General features: G+C 33.2%; 1 protein-coding gene across 1 annotated transcript; it reads right to left on the bottom strand.

Annotated features, from left to right (window-relative positions):
- Nucleotides 1-1,397: 1,397 nt before the first annotated feature.
- Nucleotides 1,398-7,508, bottom strand: LOC110025906 (probable cellulose synthase A catalytic subunit 5 [UDP-forming]). The gene is made up of 14 exons (XM_020726600.1): nt 6,687-7,508; nt 6,389-6,584; nt 6,039-6,247; nt 5,788-5,890; nt 5,473-5,635; nt 5,035-5,301; nt 4,372-4,717; nt 4,152-4,289; nt 3,932-4,057; nt 3,546-3,758; nt 3,191-3,473; nt 2,904-3,100; nt 2,466-2,816; nt 1,398-2,380 (listed from the first exon to the last, which is right to left on the bottom strand). The coding sequence occupies exons 1-14, from the start codon at nt 6,765-6,767 to the stop codon at nt 1,796-1,798; spliced, it is 3,258 nt and encodes a 1,085-aa protein (XP_020582259.1). The 5' UTR covers nt 6,768-7,508; the 3' UTR covers nt 1,398-1,795.
- Nucleotides 7,509-18,442: the final 10,934 nt, after the last annotated feature.

Genomic DNA, 18,442 nt, shown 5'->3' with positions numbered 1-18,442 from the left:
CAAATCCTCGAGATTCTTTACATTATGATACCACCAAAATAACGCTGTGGTACGACCAAAATAACACCAAATCCTCAAGACATTAGCTTTACATTATGATACTACCAAAATAACACTGTGATACTACCAAAATAACACCAAATCCTCCAGATTCTTTACATTATGATGCCAGATACTATCAAAATAACATCAAACCCCAACTAATATTTCCTAAATAACACCACATCCCACCCAACCGAAACTTAGCGTTAAAACTCATCCAAAAATAGAGCAAACTTCATTAGCAATAAAATAACTCCTTAAAACCTAGAACTGTATTCAAACATCCTTCGTTAAAAAAATCTACCTGTCGATGCCCTTCTGCCGCATCTAAACTCTGCTCCACCTCATTATTCTCGGAAATATTCTGAGATTTCGTCTCATTGTTATGATTCTCAGAAGTATTTTGAGATTCCACCAACATTTCTTCGTCGAAATTTTTTTCCATCGAACCAGCTCCAGCGAACATGAGCGAAAAAATGAGAATATACCAGATACCAATACCCTAAAGCAGACAAAATGTCACTTTCTTCTGTTGGCGGGAATCGAAAATGACAAAAAAGCGCTTTTTTTTGTTTTGGGCGGGATCGGGTCGGGTCGGAATACATGAAAAAACTTATTTTTAAGCTGTAAAGCCACGTGGAATCGCATTCCACGTGGCAAATTTTTATTCGGTACCGCATGTAAGGCTTCATGCGGTGCACGTACCGAATAAAAATTCCTATAAAACAATCTTTGCTTAATGCCCAAGGAATTTTTGAGACAGCTACATTTTTTTATAAATATGAAATAATTAAAAAAAACTGTAATAAATATTTAAAACAATTTTTTTTTCCAAAAAATGTAACATAAATTTTCTCATAATTACCTCAATTCAATAAATTTGGCGGTTAAAATCAATTTTCTACCACAAAATTTTCTAAAAAGCAACAAGAAATTAGGCTTCGTTTGAGAAGATGATCAAGCGTCATCCCGTCGCGCAAGGAGAGAATATTACATCAAGACTCCTAACACAGTTTGCGTTCGGAGTCCAATGGTGGGGCGCCACGTGTTAAATGGGCCCCATTGTAATACACTGGTATTAGTCGGTGTTAAAAAGGGTGGAGTCAACTTGACACGTGGCACCCCACCATTAGACTTTGAATGCAACAGGAGTTCTGATATAATATTTTTTTCTCACACAAGAGTCTCCGAAAGTTATTTCGCAAGAACAGCAATAAGATTACCATTTTAGATGGCACGTAGGCTCCTTTCCACGAACAGGGCTTTTGAAAGAACTTCACCGAACAACGAAACTCTATCAAACAAAAGCTCCTTCAAACCAAGCCTAATACTCAAATAGAGTTGTGCTGAAAGACTGAAAAGCAAGGCAGTAAAAAAGCTACTCCAAAAGACCCTTTGGAAAACAGATGTATGCTGATGCATGACTACAGCTAGTGAATTTATATATGTGGCAGGCAGTTGCAAGGCTTGCCATTATTTCAAAGAATTAATGCTGAGATTATCAACTACAAAGGTACACATGAGCCACATTGATATCTCATAATTGTCCCATCTCTCTCCAAAACTAAATAAAGAATCAAACTCCTCAGCATCCATCCATAATCCAAAGAACAAACTACACATGGTGAGCCCAATCTTCTCCTGGTCCAGTTAACCAGAGCAAAGAGCAAGACTTCCCAGTAAAACCAATAAAATAACAAAAATTGCAGCACTCCCTCATGTTTTCTATCTACAGAAATAACAATATCAGTGCTCAGTTGCAGTCCAACCCACACTCCTCCAGCACTGGACCATCTGATTTCGGCAGGAACGGATCAATCCGAACCCACAAGAGCGAAAAGATCGAAGCAAGAAGAATGGACCACACAATTATGATCGTCGGCGTCCTATTTTGCCTGCCTACCAAACCTTTAAGGAAAGGATATAAGTGCACAATCACCCAAAAGGCAAAGAAAAGCCTGCCAAAAAGAGGCCCCCATGATTCATATCCATTGTTTATGGCATTGGAAACGCCAGCGACAACGCCAATCATGTTTATGACAAGCAATGTCGTCGGCGGGATGAGTAACGTAGTCCACTTGAAAGTATAGAGTTCAGAAAACTCTTCGTCGTCGCCTGCCTTTGATGTCACAGTAAAGTTTGTGTCTATACCAGCCAGAACTTTAAGAAGACCCTGAAACACAGCAAATAGATGGGAAGAAACACCACCAATGACCCAAAACTGCTCATTCCTCCACCAGTCATCAATACCAATGCCACTCCATCTCATCTCAAGGATACTTGTTGCAAAAATGCTAATGAAAAGGGAGATAAACCACAAGCTGGCTACATTGCTCAGCTGCCAACATGACAAAAGAAGTTCAGTTTGAATGTAAGATTTCATTAAAAATGTGAATTTTTGAAAGCTGATGCTGATATCATACCTCAGGAGTGATGAATTTTCCAGTGAGCAAGCAAACAGCAGGCAAGGAGCAGTAAGCCAATAGCGGAATCGACGTAAAAGGATAAACAGTTGCATTTATGTAGGAAAATCGTTCGAGCCACTTTAGCCCACCGCCATAACCATACCATAATGGGCAGTGCCTGCTAAAGAAAATTTCTACAGAACCAAGAGCCCACCTAAGGACCTGGTGGAGACGATCGGATAGATTGAGGGGAGCGGAGCCTTTGAATGCAGGCCTAGGAGGTATGCAATAGATGGAACGCCAGCCATGACAGTGCATCTTAAATCCTGTCAAGATATCTTCTGTGACGGAACCGTAGATCCATCCAACCTATACATAAGAGGAAAATAAAAACTTCATGAGGCAATCTGAGCCAAGCAGCTCATTTTCTGTGCAATCTCAGGTTTTAATCCCTACCTCTTTTCCCCAGTCAGTTTTGTCCTCATATCCACAACTAATAACATGGATAGCTTCCTTTAAGAGTGATGCAGGAGAAGCATTTTTCAGTGTTCCTCCATTCTCCAATATAGTAGAGGCAACAAATACTGGTGATTGCCCAAACTTCTTCTCCAACTTCTGTTCTGACATAATTGCTGGTTTTTTACTCTCATTTCCTGTTTATGTCGCTTGAATCAATTCAGTGGGAGCAAGAAAAGAACATTTTATGCATGTTACAAAAAAATATAACATAAATACAAACATACCTTCAATTCCCTCCTCTATTCCCATCAAAGCTAATGCAGGCGTGCTATTCTCTCCCATCTTTGGAGTTTTCATCATCTTTCCTTGCTTGGTTTTTGAATTCTTCTTCTTGTTGTTGTTGGTCCTCCCAAAGCAGCAGCACCAAGTCGGAAAGCAGTTGCAAGTTCTTCTAAGTGGTTTCTTCACTTTGGGAGCATCAAAACCATAGAATGCTTGTCGCCGGAACACACACCCAGTTCCAACATAAATTGGCCCTTGAATCCCATCAAGCCCTTTCATGTTTATCTATAACAAAACACTTAGGGTCAGCTCTCATGTAGTGAAGAAGCAGAATTCAATAAGAATGCACATACTTACATCAAAGAACACGATGTTTCGGTTGGCATACCGATCGTGACGATCAATACCATCAAACCTCTGTGGAAATTGTACGTAACACACCCTCTTCCCAACTAGTGGATCCATCATGAAACACATTGCTTCTCTGATAGCCTTACTGTTGTTGAAGTAGTGGTCACAATCCAAGTTCAACAAATAAGGCGCATTTGTAAGTACAGCAGATACTCTAACCTGTTGCAGAAAAACGGGAGTTTTTATATCTAAATATGTCATACTCTGGGTCTGAAAGACGCCGACATTATGGGGCATGATGAAGGAATAAAAAACCCTATTTTGTACTCAAAAGAGAAAGTTCATATGCAAGTTGGCATGAATACATCATCAAAGAACTCTGTATTCCATACCAGAGCATTCATAGCACCAGCCTTTTTATGGTGATTGAACCCTGGCCTCTTCTCTCTAGAGACATAAACCAAGCGCGGTAGCTCATTTCCATCCATGTCATGTCCACCACTTTGGCCCAAAAAGACCTAAGAGTTTGGAGGAGACTGAAATTTAACTGGAAACGCCAGAAAGAATGAAATTTTAAGGAAAAAAAAGGGTCACAATGTCAGAAGGTCAGACCTGAATCATTCCAGGATGATCTCGAACACTATTTCCAGGCCATAAGGTCCCATCCTGCATTGTCCAACCCTCCTCAGGAACCTTCTGAGCTTTCGCAACCAAAGCATTGATTCGAACTTTGAATTCTTCATATTCTCTCTGCAGAAAGTAACATATGTATGTCTCTTATAGAGTAAAACAAATTTTTACTTGGACAATTCTTTCAGGAATATTCTCTCACCTTCATCGCTCTTCGCTCCTTAACAAATGATGGTAGAACTTTATCCTTCAAATAGTCCATCTTCTGTTGAAAATACCACTCCGGTGCTCTGGGCTCAATTTTGAATTTCTTGCAGAATGGAACCCATTTTTTTGCAAATTCTGATGTTTCGGACAATGCTTCGAATGTGAGCATTGCAGCACCATCATCGGAAACATAGCAAGAAACTTTGTCAACTGGATAATCTACAGCAAGGATAGAGAGGACTGTGTTTGCTGTGACCAATGGAGGTTCCTTCATAGGATCAACAGTACTGACAAATATGTCAATAGGGTCCAGTTGAGAAGGTAGACCTTCTTTATCATACCTGAAAATAGAATAAAATAAATCCACATAGATCAGTTGATGATAGGATTAAGGTGTAATAGCCCGAACTCCACCCATGTAGATATTGTCCGCTTTAGCCTAATGGCCACAAGGTACAATAATTTTGGTGTAATGGTTGAAGTTTATCAAAAACTCTGAAGCTAAGTTTACTCGTATAAGAGCATTCTTGGGATTGGCGATCTCTGGGGAAGGCCATTTTGTCAAAACAAACAATAAATCAATGAGTGAGAGTTCATGCTATTACAAAAAGTGCAGAAGAAGAGCAATAAAGTTTTATGATGGCTGGTTTTACTCAACCTTAATGACAATCTGTCAAGGTAAGTCTCCCTCTCAATTGGAATCCATTTTGGGAACTGATCAAGAATCCATGAAACAGCAAACCAAATTTCACAGATAACTGAGATGAGCCACAATGCATAGGCATCCGGCACGGGATGTGTGACCCGGTAATGAAAAAAAAATCCAACAATAACTAGCCGTATTATGATGATCATTCTATATGGATTAATTTGGCTAGAAGATATGGGAAGTTTTCGCGATAGCGGCTGGCGTGCTTCATCCATTCTGTCTCAAGACAAGTTAGAAATTATATCAAGTGAAGAAAAGGAAAACTTTTTGCCAAATTTAAACTCCAAGTAAATCTATAATTCTTCTACATGAATAAGTGTTATTTAATAAAATCAACATTTAAGCGCAAGTTGGCTGAACTATTGGAAGACAAAAAAGTGATCTTACAATGGCCCATCACCATCATTATCCCAATCCTTGGCACCGTTTTGATTTCTCATCTGTAACTGGTCTTGTTTCTGCTTCCAATTCTTCATTCTCTCCTTCCAAGCAATGCTTCCGTAACCATATGCAGCAAGATCCTTTGAAGGATCCATGGATCTTGGCTGTGCTGCAAAGAAAAAAAATTGAACAAAAATTCATCAACAAAAAAAAAACAAAAAAAAAAAACTTTTTTTTCTTAAGAAAAACTTCAATTTGAAGTTCTAAAAAACTCAATTTTTATAAAATTCATCAATCCAATGCAAGTTCAGATATAAATACCAGGAAGACTGGGGTCGAAATATGGAAGGGGGTGGATCCTCCTACCTCCACCTCCCATGAAAGAAGGAACAAGAGCATGCTGTTCTGGCGGGATATCATCAACCTGCAATCAAACAAAAACGATTAATACTTAATAAGACTAATAACTAGGAACTAACAAAGAGCAAGATCAGATTTTAATATGATAAAAGGCGATCATGATTTTCTTATCTATAATAGCAAAAACAACTAGAGATTATAAGACTGAATACCATTTGGCCATTGGTGAGTAAAGGAATTTGAGGCATGGGATGAAATGGTTGAGGTATTTCTACAAATCCTCGGCCATAGCTCATATGCCCCTGCATCATGAACTCAGCAAGGTATTGCCCATCCTTCTTTTCCCTCCCAACAAAATTGAACTCATTCTCAAGATCATCAACATCATCCTCTTCTTCATCTCCGGCAACTCGAGCACAACCTGCACATTAATCACAAAAAAAAAAAAAATTTAGTAAGCTCAAAAAGGCTACACAACCTGCACATTAATCACAAAAAAAAAAAAAATTAGTAAGCTCAAAAAGGCTACAAAAGTACCAAATCCTAAAGAGAAAGCATTTACCCTTAAGACGCTTGAACCTGGTTTTGCATTGTGGACAGACCTGGCTTCCTTCTCTGCGTTCATACTCATAGCAGGTGCAGCAAATGGGGAAAGCACACTCATTGCAGGCGACGAAGAGATCTCCATCCAAGGTGAGCCCAACGTCGTCGCCACAAATATGACATCTTTCACCGCTGAGATGCTCCAATGGCTTTGGCTGCAAGAAAATTACAAAGAAAAGATCAAATCTTGTCTACTGTAAGAAAAGGGAGCGAAAAATAGCTGCTTAGCTGTGGAAGATGGAAAATTGAATGCTTACTCCCGGCTCTCCATCGCGACGGATAACGACGAGCTCGTTTCTATTGTGAGAACCAGCGACCAGCCCGGCATTAGCCTCCATTGTTTTGCCTCCCCGGATCTAACCCAGCTGGAAAAATCCAACCTTCGAAGATTTAAAGAAGAAAGGTGGCTCCTTTTCGGGTGTCAATGGCGGAAGCGGATCAAATCGAGTTCAACCATCAGAAAACAAGTCGAAAGTGAATGAGGGAAGCACTTGGGCTCCTCTCTCTCTCTCTCTCTTTCTCTCTATCCCCCTCCCTCACCCTCCGTTTTATTCCTTGCTTCCCTCACATCCAGCTTAAAACAGAGAAAAATAATATAAATCCCAACTTCCAGTAAAATGAATGCCCAAACTCAACAAGAATACAGCAACTTATACAAATAAAAAGAGAAAAAACTAAGGTCTGTGCTTAAAAGGCCGGTGAAGGTGAGAGGTTTAGCTCAGAAAAATAAACTAGTGCGACAGTTGAAGCATCTCCAGGAAGGAACAGCACAATCCTCCTCGGTCCCCCACCATTTTTCTCTCTTTCCTCTCCAGATATCACAGTGCGCTACTTTTGCTCTGTACCCGTCTTACCCTCCCACTCGTTCCCCTTTATCACCATTTCCGCCGACAGCTAATTAGCCAAATAAACCAATCTTACAACGCATAGAAAACGATGAGAGACTGATTACTTCTATATATGAAAAAGTTCGGATTTTGACAGATGGGGTATGAAAATTCAGGAGATAAAACAATGCTGAGGAATATAAAGCTAGCAAGCAAGCAAGAGGAGGATAGTGCAAGCAAAAGGAAAAGGAAGTTATGAAACAGTAAGTCAGAAAAAAAATGGTGAAAAATAGGGATTGTAACGCAAGCCAAGAGAAGTAGCACGTTCTGGCCGCAGTGGTGACAGTTCAGCGGCCCACGCGTTTCAGAGCTCATTTATTTCTTTGGTGAAGTTTCATTTGAAGCTGTTTTTGTTTTTAATGCAATTAAATTAATACAAAAATTTTTAATTTTTTTATGTATCATCCATAATTTAATTAGCATTTGGAGTGTTTTATTGTGATCTATAATTCTATATAAATAAGAGGGCATTTATGCTCTTATCAGTGCCACCTAATTTTATGTATTTATATATCTAGTGTTTAAATTTTTATATATTTTCCTAGCATAAAAATTTTTTATATCTCTTCAAAAATATTATCATTATTTTAAGTGAATACATCTATTGATGCATGATATCAAAATATTATAAATATGAATATCAGATTTTTAGAGTATGATATATAAAACATAAAAAATATGTGGCAGGTATGTAACTTTTCATAGGAAAAATAATAATATTTATTCAAGTCAGTGGTTGACAATATGTCGGTCGGATCGTTTTTACGACTTTTAAGGTGAGAGGATGGAAGTCTTGGGAATAATTATATTGACGGCCACCTGAGGAGAATGTGACAAGCAATTTACCTGCATATAAGACTTCATGATGGTTGGCTCGCCGTCGACTTACAACGTCATTTTCAGTCGGCTTCTACACGATGACTTCAAAATTATGGTCTCAACATACCACGTAGCGAAAAAGTTTTGCGATGATGAGGAAATCATCATCGCTCTAGAGAACCAAGAGCAGTCTCGGACATGCAACCTCCTGAAGGTCTGAAACATGGAATAGAAGATGTTTGATCTACAAAACAAACATGAAGGGATCTTGATACCAGCGAGACCACTTTTGAAATCTCTATTGTTGATGAGGAGCCAAGCAAAATTTTTTTTATAAATGAAAAAGTTTAATGCAAGGTCGAAGGGTTTATTAATCCAAACCCTTCAGGAACACCAAGATGTTTTAGCTTAGTAAGCCACTGAGATGTTGTGATACCGGTCAATATCACATGTCATTAACTAAACGTGGATCCTACCACTCGACCAAGAAGCTGAAAATAAGGTCTTCTACAATGACCTTGACCAGACCAATTTAGGTGGAAGTGCAGAAACTCCAAGAAGTTGGATAAATCTCTAAGGTGTAGTACCTGGCCTGTGTCTTGAATGTGGTGATGGTGCAAAAGGCAAATAATTAATGGAGAATGAGTGCAGACTTTGCAAATCAACATCTCGAGCTCCCACTTCACGTGCTTCTACATCACAGGGTCAGACTTCTGAATCTGCTTCTCAGTCACAACTATTGCAAAGGATTTTGGATAACATTAACTACACTGCGAATAAGGTATTGAATTTAGAAAATTTTGTAGAGCATATGGATGGATACATGAAAAGGCATGGTGATTATGAGGGAGAATACAACTTAGCAATGGAAAACCTCATGAGAGGTAATCAAGATGTGGTATGTCCTCAATATCCAAGATATCCACCATATGAGCCTGCAACTCCTTGGCATAGTGATGAGAGTGATGCAGAGGATTAGGATGATTAGCTTGGATCTATAGTTTTGTTTGATTTTTAGTTTGTTTGTTGTTGTGAACTGTGGATGGTGCAGTAATTATGTATTTTTTGTTATGTTTTCAGTTGTTATTTTTAAGACTGTTAGTTTTTGTTGTGATCTGTTAAGTAGACATTACTGTGATGTATTTGTGTTTTTATGAGTAGTTATTATGTATGTGTGGTAGTAATTATGTTAATTGTGTTACTTATTGTAGTTAGTTAGTTTGTGTTGAACTTAATTTTAGATCTTAGAAAGGTTTAGAATATAGCTAATTTTTTTTTACTTAAAAGCTGCATGTTTAAAATTTTCAAATTACTACCATATATTTTTTTATGTTGTAGTCATGTATGTTTGTTAATTTATTTGTTTGTTTTTATGTTATACTTCACTGCATAGAAGTCTAATGAATCTGTATATGTCAAGTAAATTAAAATTTGATCAATTTAATTTTTACTCTTGTTTTTAAGTTTTGTACTTACATAATTAAGATGTAAAAATTCTTGCTAGCTTGTTATTTTTAGTTTTCATTCCTACCAATATTTATATGAGATGCTAAAATGTTTTATTCTATTTTTTATTCTATTAAAAATTCAAGTGGGGGGGGGATGAAAATTTTTCTAAAAACTAGAAATTTATTTGTTCTCACATGTATTTCAAATAAATTTTATTTTGATTTAAATAAAAATGATCATGTATATGAAGTTATATTAGAGAAGTAATATTTTGAATATAGAAATGAGTAAGAGAATTTAGTTAAAATTTATAGTAATGAAGAAAAACATAAAGTTAAAAATTTTTACTGTGGAAAATGCTAAGTATAGTGTAACTATCTTTAGTAGGAAAATTTGTATTTTTGAAAAATTTAGAAGATTTAGACTTTTATTTTCAAAACTTAAATTTCTTTTATTGAAAGTATTTTTCAAAAACTAATTATTATGTTTTTTAAGTAAGTGAAATATATCAACTTTTTGGTTTAGGAAAGGAAGAGTGGAATTCAAAATCATTAAAAACTTATCCAGATATAATAAACATTGCCTGAAAAGTAGAAAAATAAAAAAGAAAAAGAAAAAGAAAAAGAAAAAGAAAGAGAAAAATAAGTGAAAAAGAAAAAAAAATTGGAAAAGGGAGGAGAAGCTTGAGGATTAGTGCCTAAACAAAAATTGATTCCATATCTGATCTTTCTAAAGTATAAGACTTGAGGAACTCTTAAGCTTAAAGATATAATATAGTAAGTAAAATTATGCTTAATAAAAACTTTTAAGTGGAGATTATAAAATGTTTAAACTCTATATTTAGAGAATCTACAATATTTCTAAATTAGATAAAAACTCATATTTTCATATTTCTTAACATAAAAATTTCTAAACTCTAAGTTGGATTTATTTACTAATATTTTTTTCTAAATTGGACTACTATATTTCTACATCAAAATTTTAGTAACTCCTAAAGAAAGTCATATACATCATCTACTTATTTAGTTTCTAAAGATTGAAGGGTCACTTGAGGACAAGTAACATTTTAAGTTTGGGGAATTTTGATACACCTAAAATACATAGTATTTTTATATAAATTTTATACCTATTTTTGTGATATTGTGCTTTAATAAAAGGTATTTGTTTATTTCTCTTTTAGGTACAATTAAATGGATGAAAAATGCTAAAAGAAGTGAAAAAAATGGTCAAATTTGGAGAAAAAATGAACTGAGATGCATAAGCGCCCATGACTGGCGCCTAAGCGCCAATTATTCAGAGAAAGTCGGGCCTAAGCGCCAGGTACCCCGCGCTTAAGCGTCAGAAGTAGGTATTTAATGATTTATTGAATTTGAATGAATTTTTTAAGAGGTGTTTGAAGCAACCATTGGTAAAAACGTGGGAAATAGTCCAAGGACATGAAAATTCATTCAATTGGCTTTTGAAAGAATGAACTTCTAGAAGATTCATTGAATGGAGACACGTTTTGAAGAGACACAAAGGAACCCCTTAGATTTTTAAGGGCACATTTTGGATTTTCATAAAAAAAAGACTTGGATCATCAAATAAAAAAGGATAACCGTTATACATCCGACAACCACCATTCATCTTAGTAACCGCCGCCGCCGGCCACTTTTTATGTGAGCGTTAGTTTGTATTGTGAGTGAAGGAAGAGAAATTAAAGGATCTTCAAGACATTTGATGGAGAAGATTTAAGTGTTTATCTTTGTGACTACATTTTGTTTTAATTTAGATTTCTTGTTTGTGTGCATGATTTCTACTTTGTGCATCTTGTTTGTGTGCATGATTTCTACTTTTAAACTCATGTGCAGTTGTGTTTTCTTTATCTTTTCTCTTAAAATGATAAGTGATTAAGTATTTAAAGAAAGTTGTGTGAAGTATTAAACTTCCATGTTGAAGGAATTTATGATGATTTGAAACTTTGTACTTCATTTTCTTATTGATTTGGCCAATTAAGATGTTAATACCTGTTGCGAGAACATGTAAGATCTGAGATGGTCCAATTAAGATGTTAATACCTGTTGTGAGAACATGTAAGATCTGAGATGGTATTGTCTCAATAAAAAAAAAGTTAGAATCACATATTGATTTCATGAATGAGAATGTAGTTCATGGGATTGAGTGCAAATAAATAGAGAAATAAATTTTTCAATGGTGTATAATTAGATGACTTTAGAGTGACAGGCTAAAGCACTCAATTTGATTTATAACTTTAGGTTTTGATACGAGAAGTTAGCCCTCAAGTGGAAGGAGAAGAGGGAACTCTAGAGTGAGAGCTAGTATATTCCGTGCCTAGAAAGTCTTCAGAAATCGATCTTCAAGACTATTAAAACTATAGATTAGCCAATGTTCTTTATAGCATCTCTAAAACATCTCTAGTAAGGAAAGAATATTATTGCTCCTATTTGACACAACACATTTAGCATACTTCCACAACAAAATTTCTATACTTATTACTGATTCATGATAAGGAAAAAGATATTTTACTTATATTTCATTCATCTTGCAAATATTTAGTTAAGTTAATTAGTTGCTTACTTTATTTTTATAAATAAAAATTACAAAAAGAATTGAATTTTCATTCTTATTATAGTATCTTAAGTTTAAATAAGAATATTTTGCTAAGTAGATTTTTGTTATCTAAATTTTCTAGTTTTATAAAATGGATATTGTTAGTTTTTTTGTGGTTTGATATTCAAGGCTTAATCAAAAAGTATTTTATTACTTGATAACGATACATAGATTTGTGTAGTATCTCATATTTAAATATTATAATTATATTCTTATTTACTTCTTAGTAAAAAAAATCACCCAGTTTTTGTTTTGGATCAAGTTTTTGACTTTATTGCAAAATAGGAATCTCTATTAAAAAAATTAAGCATATAATCACATACATCGCATTTTACATCTATATAGAAAGTCGAGATCAGGATCGCATCGAGGAATCAACGAAAGCCAACCAGTTGTGTTGTAGTCGATGACAGAAGCATGAATTAGAGTTATTGATATATTCATATATCTTAATTAGAAAGCAAAAAAGTATAGAATATGAGATTTTAAAAAAAGATGCATTTAATTATATACAAAATGATAAAAGTGCAAGAATTAATAATGAAGATACTAATATTCATATACAAATATTAAAGAAAAGACATATTGAATATAACATGTTTACATAAGATGGTCAATATGATGACCCTGATAGACTAAATAATTTTTTTGGAGTAATGACATGACAAAAGTTTGCTATGACTGCTTCAAAGATAAAATAATTTTTAATATAAGTTAACGACTTAATAAGTAAAGTTTAGTTTGTGTTTTTTTTTTTTGTTTTTATAAGCACTCTCAAAAATATTAGATTAAAAAAATATTATGTTAGACAAGGTAATAAAGAAGTTGAACAATATACGTCAGACAACTTGAAGAATTTATCAGGTGATTCTAAACTAATACTTGGGGAATTCACCTCCATTAAAAAAGTCTATAAAGAGAAAAAAAATATATTGAAAATGATGATATGCGCTAAAAGAACCAGCTAAAATGCGACTAAATGGTATTTCCAATACAAAATTGAAAGTACATTGGAAGAGAGTATATATATATATATATATATATATATACACGAGTAATCCTTATATTACTTATTTAAACCTTTTTGTTTAGATAATTCACTACTCACTTGATGTTATTGTAATATAAAATAAAAATAAACAAATAATGTTTGAAGAGCATGAAGAGCCACCGACAATATTCACTTTTCAACTATGCCCCAATATTTAAAAGAGGTATTTTTATAATAAAATTAATATTTTTTCAAGATTTTGTTATCGAGCATTAATGATGATTTATATGAATTCAGTTCATCTTCTAGCATAATATGATTGTCAATGGGGCACACCAAATTAATGATGGATATTATTGGTCGAATGAATTTTTTAATATTATAATTAATAAATAAAGCATAACAATATGGTCGCATTTTTTATGCACTATAGAATGATTCCTAAATTAAACTAACATTTTTAATAAATTTTATTAATTATTGACGAGTGTAAATTCAAAATTTCTTTATGTATAATTGTGTTTATTGGTTGTATTTAAATATTTGTTTACTTAAGATCAACATGAAAATGAATACAACCGATACAACATGACTGTACTAAAAAAAGGGAATCATAATTCACGCAGTAAAGCAATTGGGATAAAAAGAAAATATTTTTAAATAAATATTACTTTTACGAAATATGAACTTAATAATTTATTTTTTTGCAGTTGTTATGTCATGGTTGTACTTTTTTATTTTTAATCTCGTGCTCAGGAAATGCAAAAGTATAAGTAATAAACAAAGTTGTACACAACAAATACAGAAGTGATGGTTAAAAAAATCTTCATTAAAAACTATAACTTTTTAAATTTTCATATATTATTGACAAGGGAAACTTCATAATTTTATTATATACAACCATTTTGTATTATTTGTAATGATATATATTTTTCCAAATTATGAAGGATGAATTTATCAATACAAGCAATACAACATGATTTTACCATTCAAAGAGATGCATAATTTGATAATGTGAAAATTTTTTATGATAAGACTTAAAAGTATTAATTTTTATTTATTTGAAATCATGTCATGTAGTTATTATTTCTCTACACACCCATGTTGTATTGATTGTTGATGCAACAAAGCTTACCGTAAAGTAAACAAGTTGTACAATGCAAGTATACATGTAAAACAATATGCAGTTTAAGAGTTCGTGCATCGATCCCATGAGAAAATGTTTAACAAGTTTTCATGCTGAAAAATCTCTATTTTACTAATTTTGTGAACTTAGTTGGTCGTGATTGAAAATGAGGTTTAAGTCCTAAAATTATAATAAAAGCATATGAGATCGAAGGTAGTAGAAAACAAAACAAAAAAAAAAAACAAAGAAAATCTATGAAGCTTTTTAACAGTGATGGGGCTTGTGCCTCTGTAATTCAGGGATAATGGTGGATCGTGGTGTTCATAAATAGTTTCCTATGTGATAATTATCAACTGAGGATAACAAGTACTTATTATGTCTATGTCCAGGTCAAAAGAAAACTGTTATTCATGATGTCGAGACTCTCTCAATTCCCATAACATTCCGCAAGAACATTTCGATCCAAAGAAAAGTTGCAAAATCCTACTGGAATATGTCTATCCTGTAAGGATTTTATAGTTAACCCTTTCATTTCCACTATACAACATTTAAAGTTCATCGCTTCATCAAACATTTTCACATCTTAGTTGGCCAGACTAGGAATAAATGAAATTCAAAGCTTAACCAACAATATAGACCTTGAAAGTAGAGAAAATGCTACATGAAAAATATCTAAAAAACAACGATAAAAACTACTACACTTACATCACAGAGACATGAAAAGAGTTTAGTCATGCATTGTAGAGAAAACCACAAACAATGAATACATGAAGATCTTCATTGCAATATACAAAAAACAGTTAACCATACAGTAAAGACTTGCCCTTTCGACAAGAGTTGTGTCTCTCCCTCTCATACAAAAACTCTCTCAAACTTAGAAGAACTCATAGTGGAATACCCAGCCATTGAATATTTCAACCCAAGAAGATGGAGAAAACCGAAGGGAAACACCTAAAACCTCTCATATTCTCAGCCTCCAATAGTCCCAAATCTCCATTTCTTTCTCAAGAAGCCCCAAAAACATTCTTATATCATAATCTACGAATTTGGTAATAAAATTTCTTTCCAAAATGATTTCCCACTTCTTTGAGCGGTCACACCGAAAAAGTGTCATGGTCATACTTGGTTTCTAAATCAGGTGACGTGGTCATGCTTGATCCCGGTGTGGACACACCCGATGCCAACGTGGTTACGTTGCTTTCAGGCCTGATCACGCCGCTTAAGACCGCTTTTTTGTTGGTTTTTCTCGTTTTAAATTGCTCGTATTCAACACCTATAAATTGCACAACTTCAACAAAAATCTTTCTAAGAAAATAATAGATAAAATGCATGGTAAAGTGTAAGTAAAATAACATAAAATTGGTGTATGTGAGTTGCACAAAGATCTTTTTTCTCACTATGATGGGGAATTATATCGGTAAAATTGATGCACCACGATTGTAATGAAGGGAGAGATTCATAATTTGACCCTGTGAAAAATATTACTAAAAAGTTTTCATTTTCTAATATAAGGCTTGTATTATTAATTTTTTTGTTTTTTTTATAATGGCATATAATTATTATTCCCTTACACAATTATGTTGTATCAGTTATGTTTGTGTGTTTTTCTGTCTTATGTCACAAAAAAATGTATTTATAAAACTGATATAACATTATTGTACCAGAAGGATGGCTGCATAATTGCCATGTATATATTTTTAACTCTATACAATCATGTGGTATCAGTTGTACAAATTATTTTTTCTGCTTTATCATGATAAAGTATATTGTCACAACTAAACACTGTTTCACCAATATAGGTAACTGCATAATTGTCATGTGCATATTTTACCTTTGTACAATCATATTGTATCGATTGTACTGATATTATTTTGATTTGTAATGGATAAATGTATTGATACAATTGATACAACACTGTTGTACTGAAGGGACATGTATTTCTTTTATCTTTGTGCAACAATATTGCATCGGTTGTACTGATATGTTTTTCTATCTCATGATGAGAAAATATATCGATAAAACCGATACAACATTGATGTAAGCAGTGAATACTCGCATAATTGTCATATACCTATTTACATATGTACAATCATGTTGTATCAATTATACTTGTATGTTTTTCCATCTTATGATGAAAAATTATATCGGTACAACTGCAACACTGTTGTATCAAAGGGAGGGCGGGCTGCATAATTGCAATGTACCTATTTTACCTTTGTACAATCATGTTGTGTTGATTGTAATAGTATATTTTTTTCATAATGATGAGAAAATATATTGGTACAATTGATACGACATCGTTGTATCAAAGAGAGGGCTGTATAATTATCATGTACCTATTTTACCTATGTATAACTAAGATGTATCAATTGTATTGGTATGTTGTTCTTCCTTATAAGGGGAAAATATATTAGTGCAATCAATATAACATTGTTGTATTGAAGGAAGGGATGCATAATTGTCATGTATCTATTTTAGCTCTGTATATCTATGTTGTATTTGTTGTACTGGTATGTTTTTTCGATACATCTGATACAACACTTATGAGTAAACTAATAATCAATTTACACTCATCTAGCTCATTCCACTAATATCAAATATTCATCGATTTCTAAAGACACCAACCTTTGCCCGATCAAATTCTTTAATCCTTAAAAAAAATTCTAGCACTTCTCTTCTACAATAGCGATCAATTGTGGAACATACTCTTAAGATTATAGTGAATTCTACTTCATATTGATACACTTTTCTTGCATTTTTCTCCGAGCAGATAGGGGTATAAACCATTCTCTGAATAACTCCATGAACTCCTTCTAACTGATCATCATATTGGGCATGTCCCCTAACTTGTCCTGACACTGCCCACACCATAGCCTTTCAATTTCTCTATCCAACACAAAAATAGCTAATGCCACTCTTCTTTCATGCAGACATCTCATACTATCTAATATCTTTTCAATTCACTTTAGTTAATTTTTTGTTTCAATCAAATATTTAATTCCTTAAACAATGACAAACGTAAATCTTTATGTATCTTAAAGTACTTATCCATCATGATTATATCATATCCGATCGGTTGCGATATGAACTCCTGAATCAGCAGAGTTATTATCGTTACCATTTGGATTGGGACATTTGTGTGCACACTTATGATAGGTTGTGCTTCATCGTTTTCTATCAAACTCTTTTCTTAAATATTTTGGGTATATCTTTACGTTTGCATGGATATAATTATTAACTTGTGTTAACTAAAATTTTTTAATCTTCAATACTATTAATATTTTCTTATATTTAACCTATTGATTCTTTCATCAAAGTTACATTAATTAATCCTAAATCTTGACTCCAATCTCCCTTTTATCCTGATATGATCTGAAACTTAGAATTAACCAATGCGTGCACAAACAGTCGGGCAATAAAAATTTATTTTTCTATATTCATTTTCCATAAATAACATTTAATAAAATAAAAAAACATATAAAAAAATGAAATTCAAGTAATATAATTAAATTTATCTCGTTGTGGGTTGTCAGTGTCTTTAATAAATATTTTCTCTTATATCATTCATTTTTTAATCAATTAAATTAACTTGAAAAATTAACTTTAAATAAGTGTGAGCTAATCAAAGCCAATGAATTCTCACACTTCTAAACTACAATAATATAAGGAAAAAAAATAACATGCATGACAGTTAAGTTTTTTATTAAATCAATATAAATATTTGATAATTTAAGAATATAATGTTATTAGAAAAAAAAATCTTAGTATATCAATAGTATATTTATATCACTTTATAGATGTACAATCATCGTAGGAGCACCGTCTAAAATTTGTAAAAATTAAGGTACTTCGATATCAATATATTTTTATATTTACATGGGCACGTACCTTAGTGTTCCCTTACTAGTATCATAAATGAGTGATTTTATCACAATCAATTATGCACAATCAATCATTCATGTGCTCATTATAATCAACATATTATATATTTATAACATTAACCAATGCATGATAGAAAGTAGCTAAAAATATATAACATTCATAATAATTTGACATATTGAATAAAAAAATAAAAAAACTAAATATGAACAAATAAATAAGAATATATATATATATATATATATATATATA

Source organism: Phalaenopsis equestris, unplaced genomic scaffold, assembly GCF_001263595.1.
Source record: "Phalaenopsis equestris unplaced genomic scaffold, ASM126359v1 Scaffold000341, whole genome shotgun sequence".
NCBI classification, from domain to species: Eukaryota; Viridiplantae; Streptophyta; class Magnoliopsida; order Asparagales; family Orchidaceae; genus Phalaenopsis; species Phalaenopsis equestris.
This window is presented reverse-complemented; position numbering and strand designations above follow the sequence as displayed.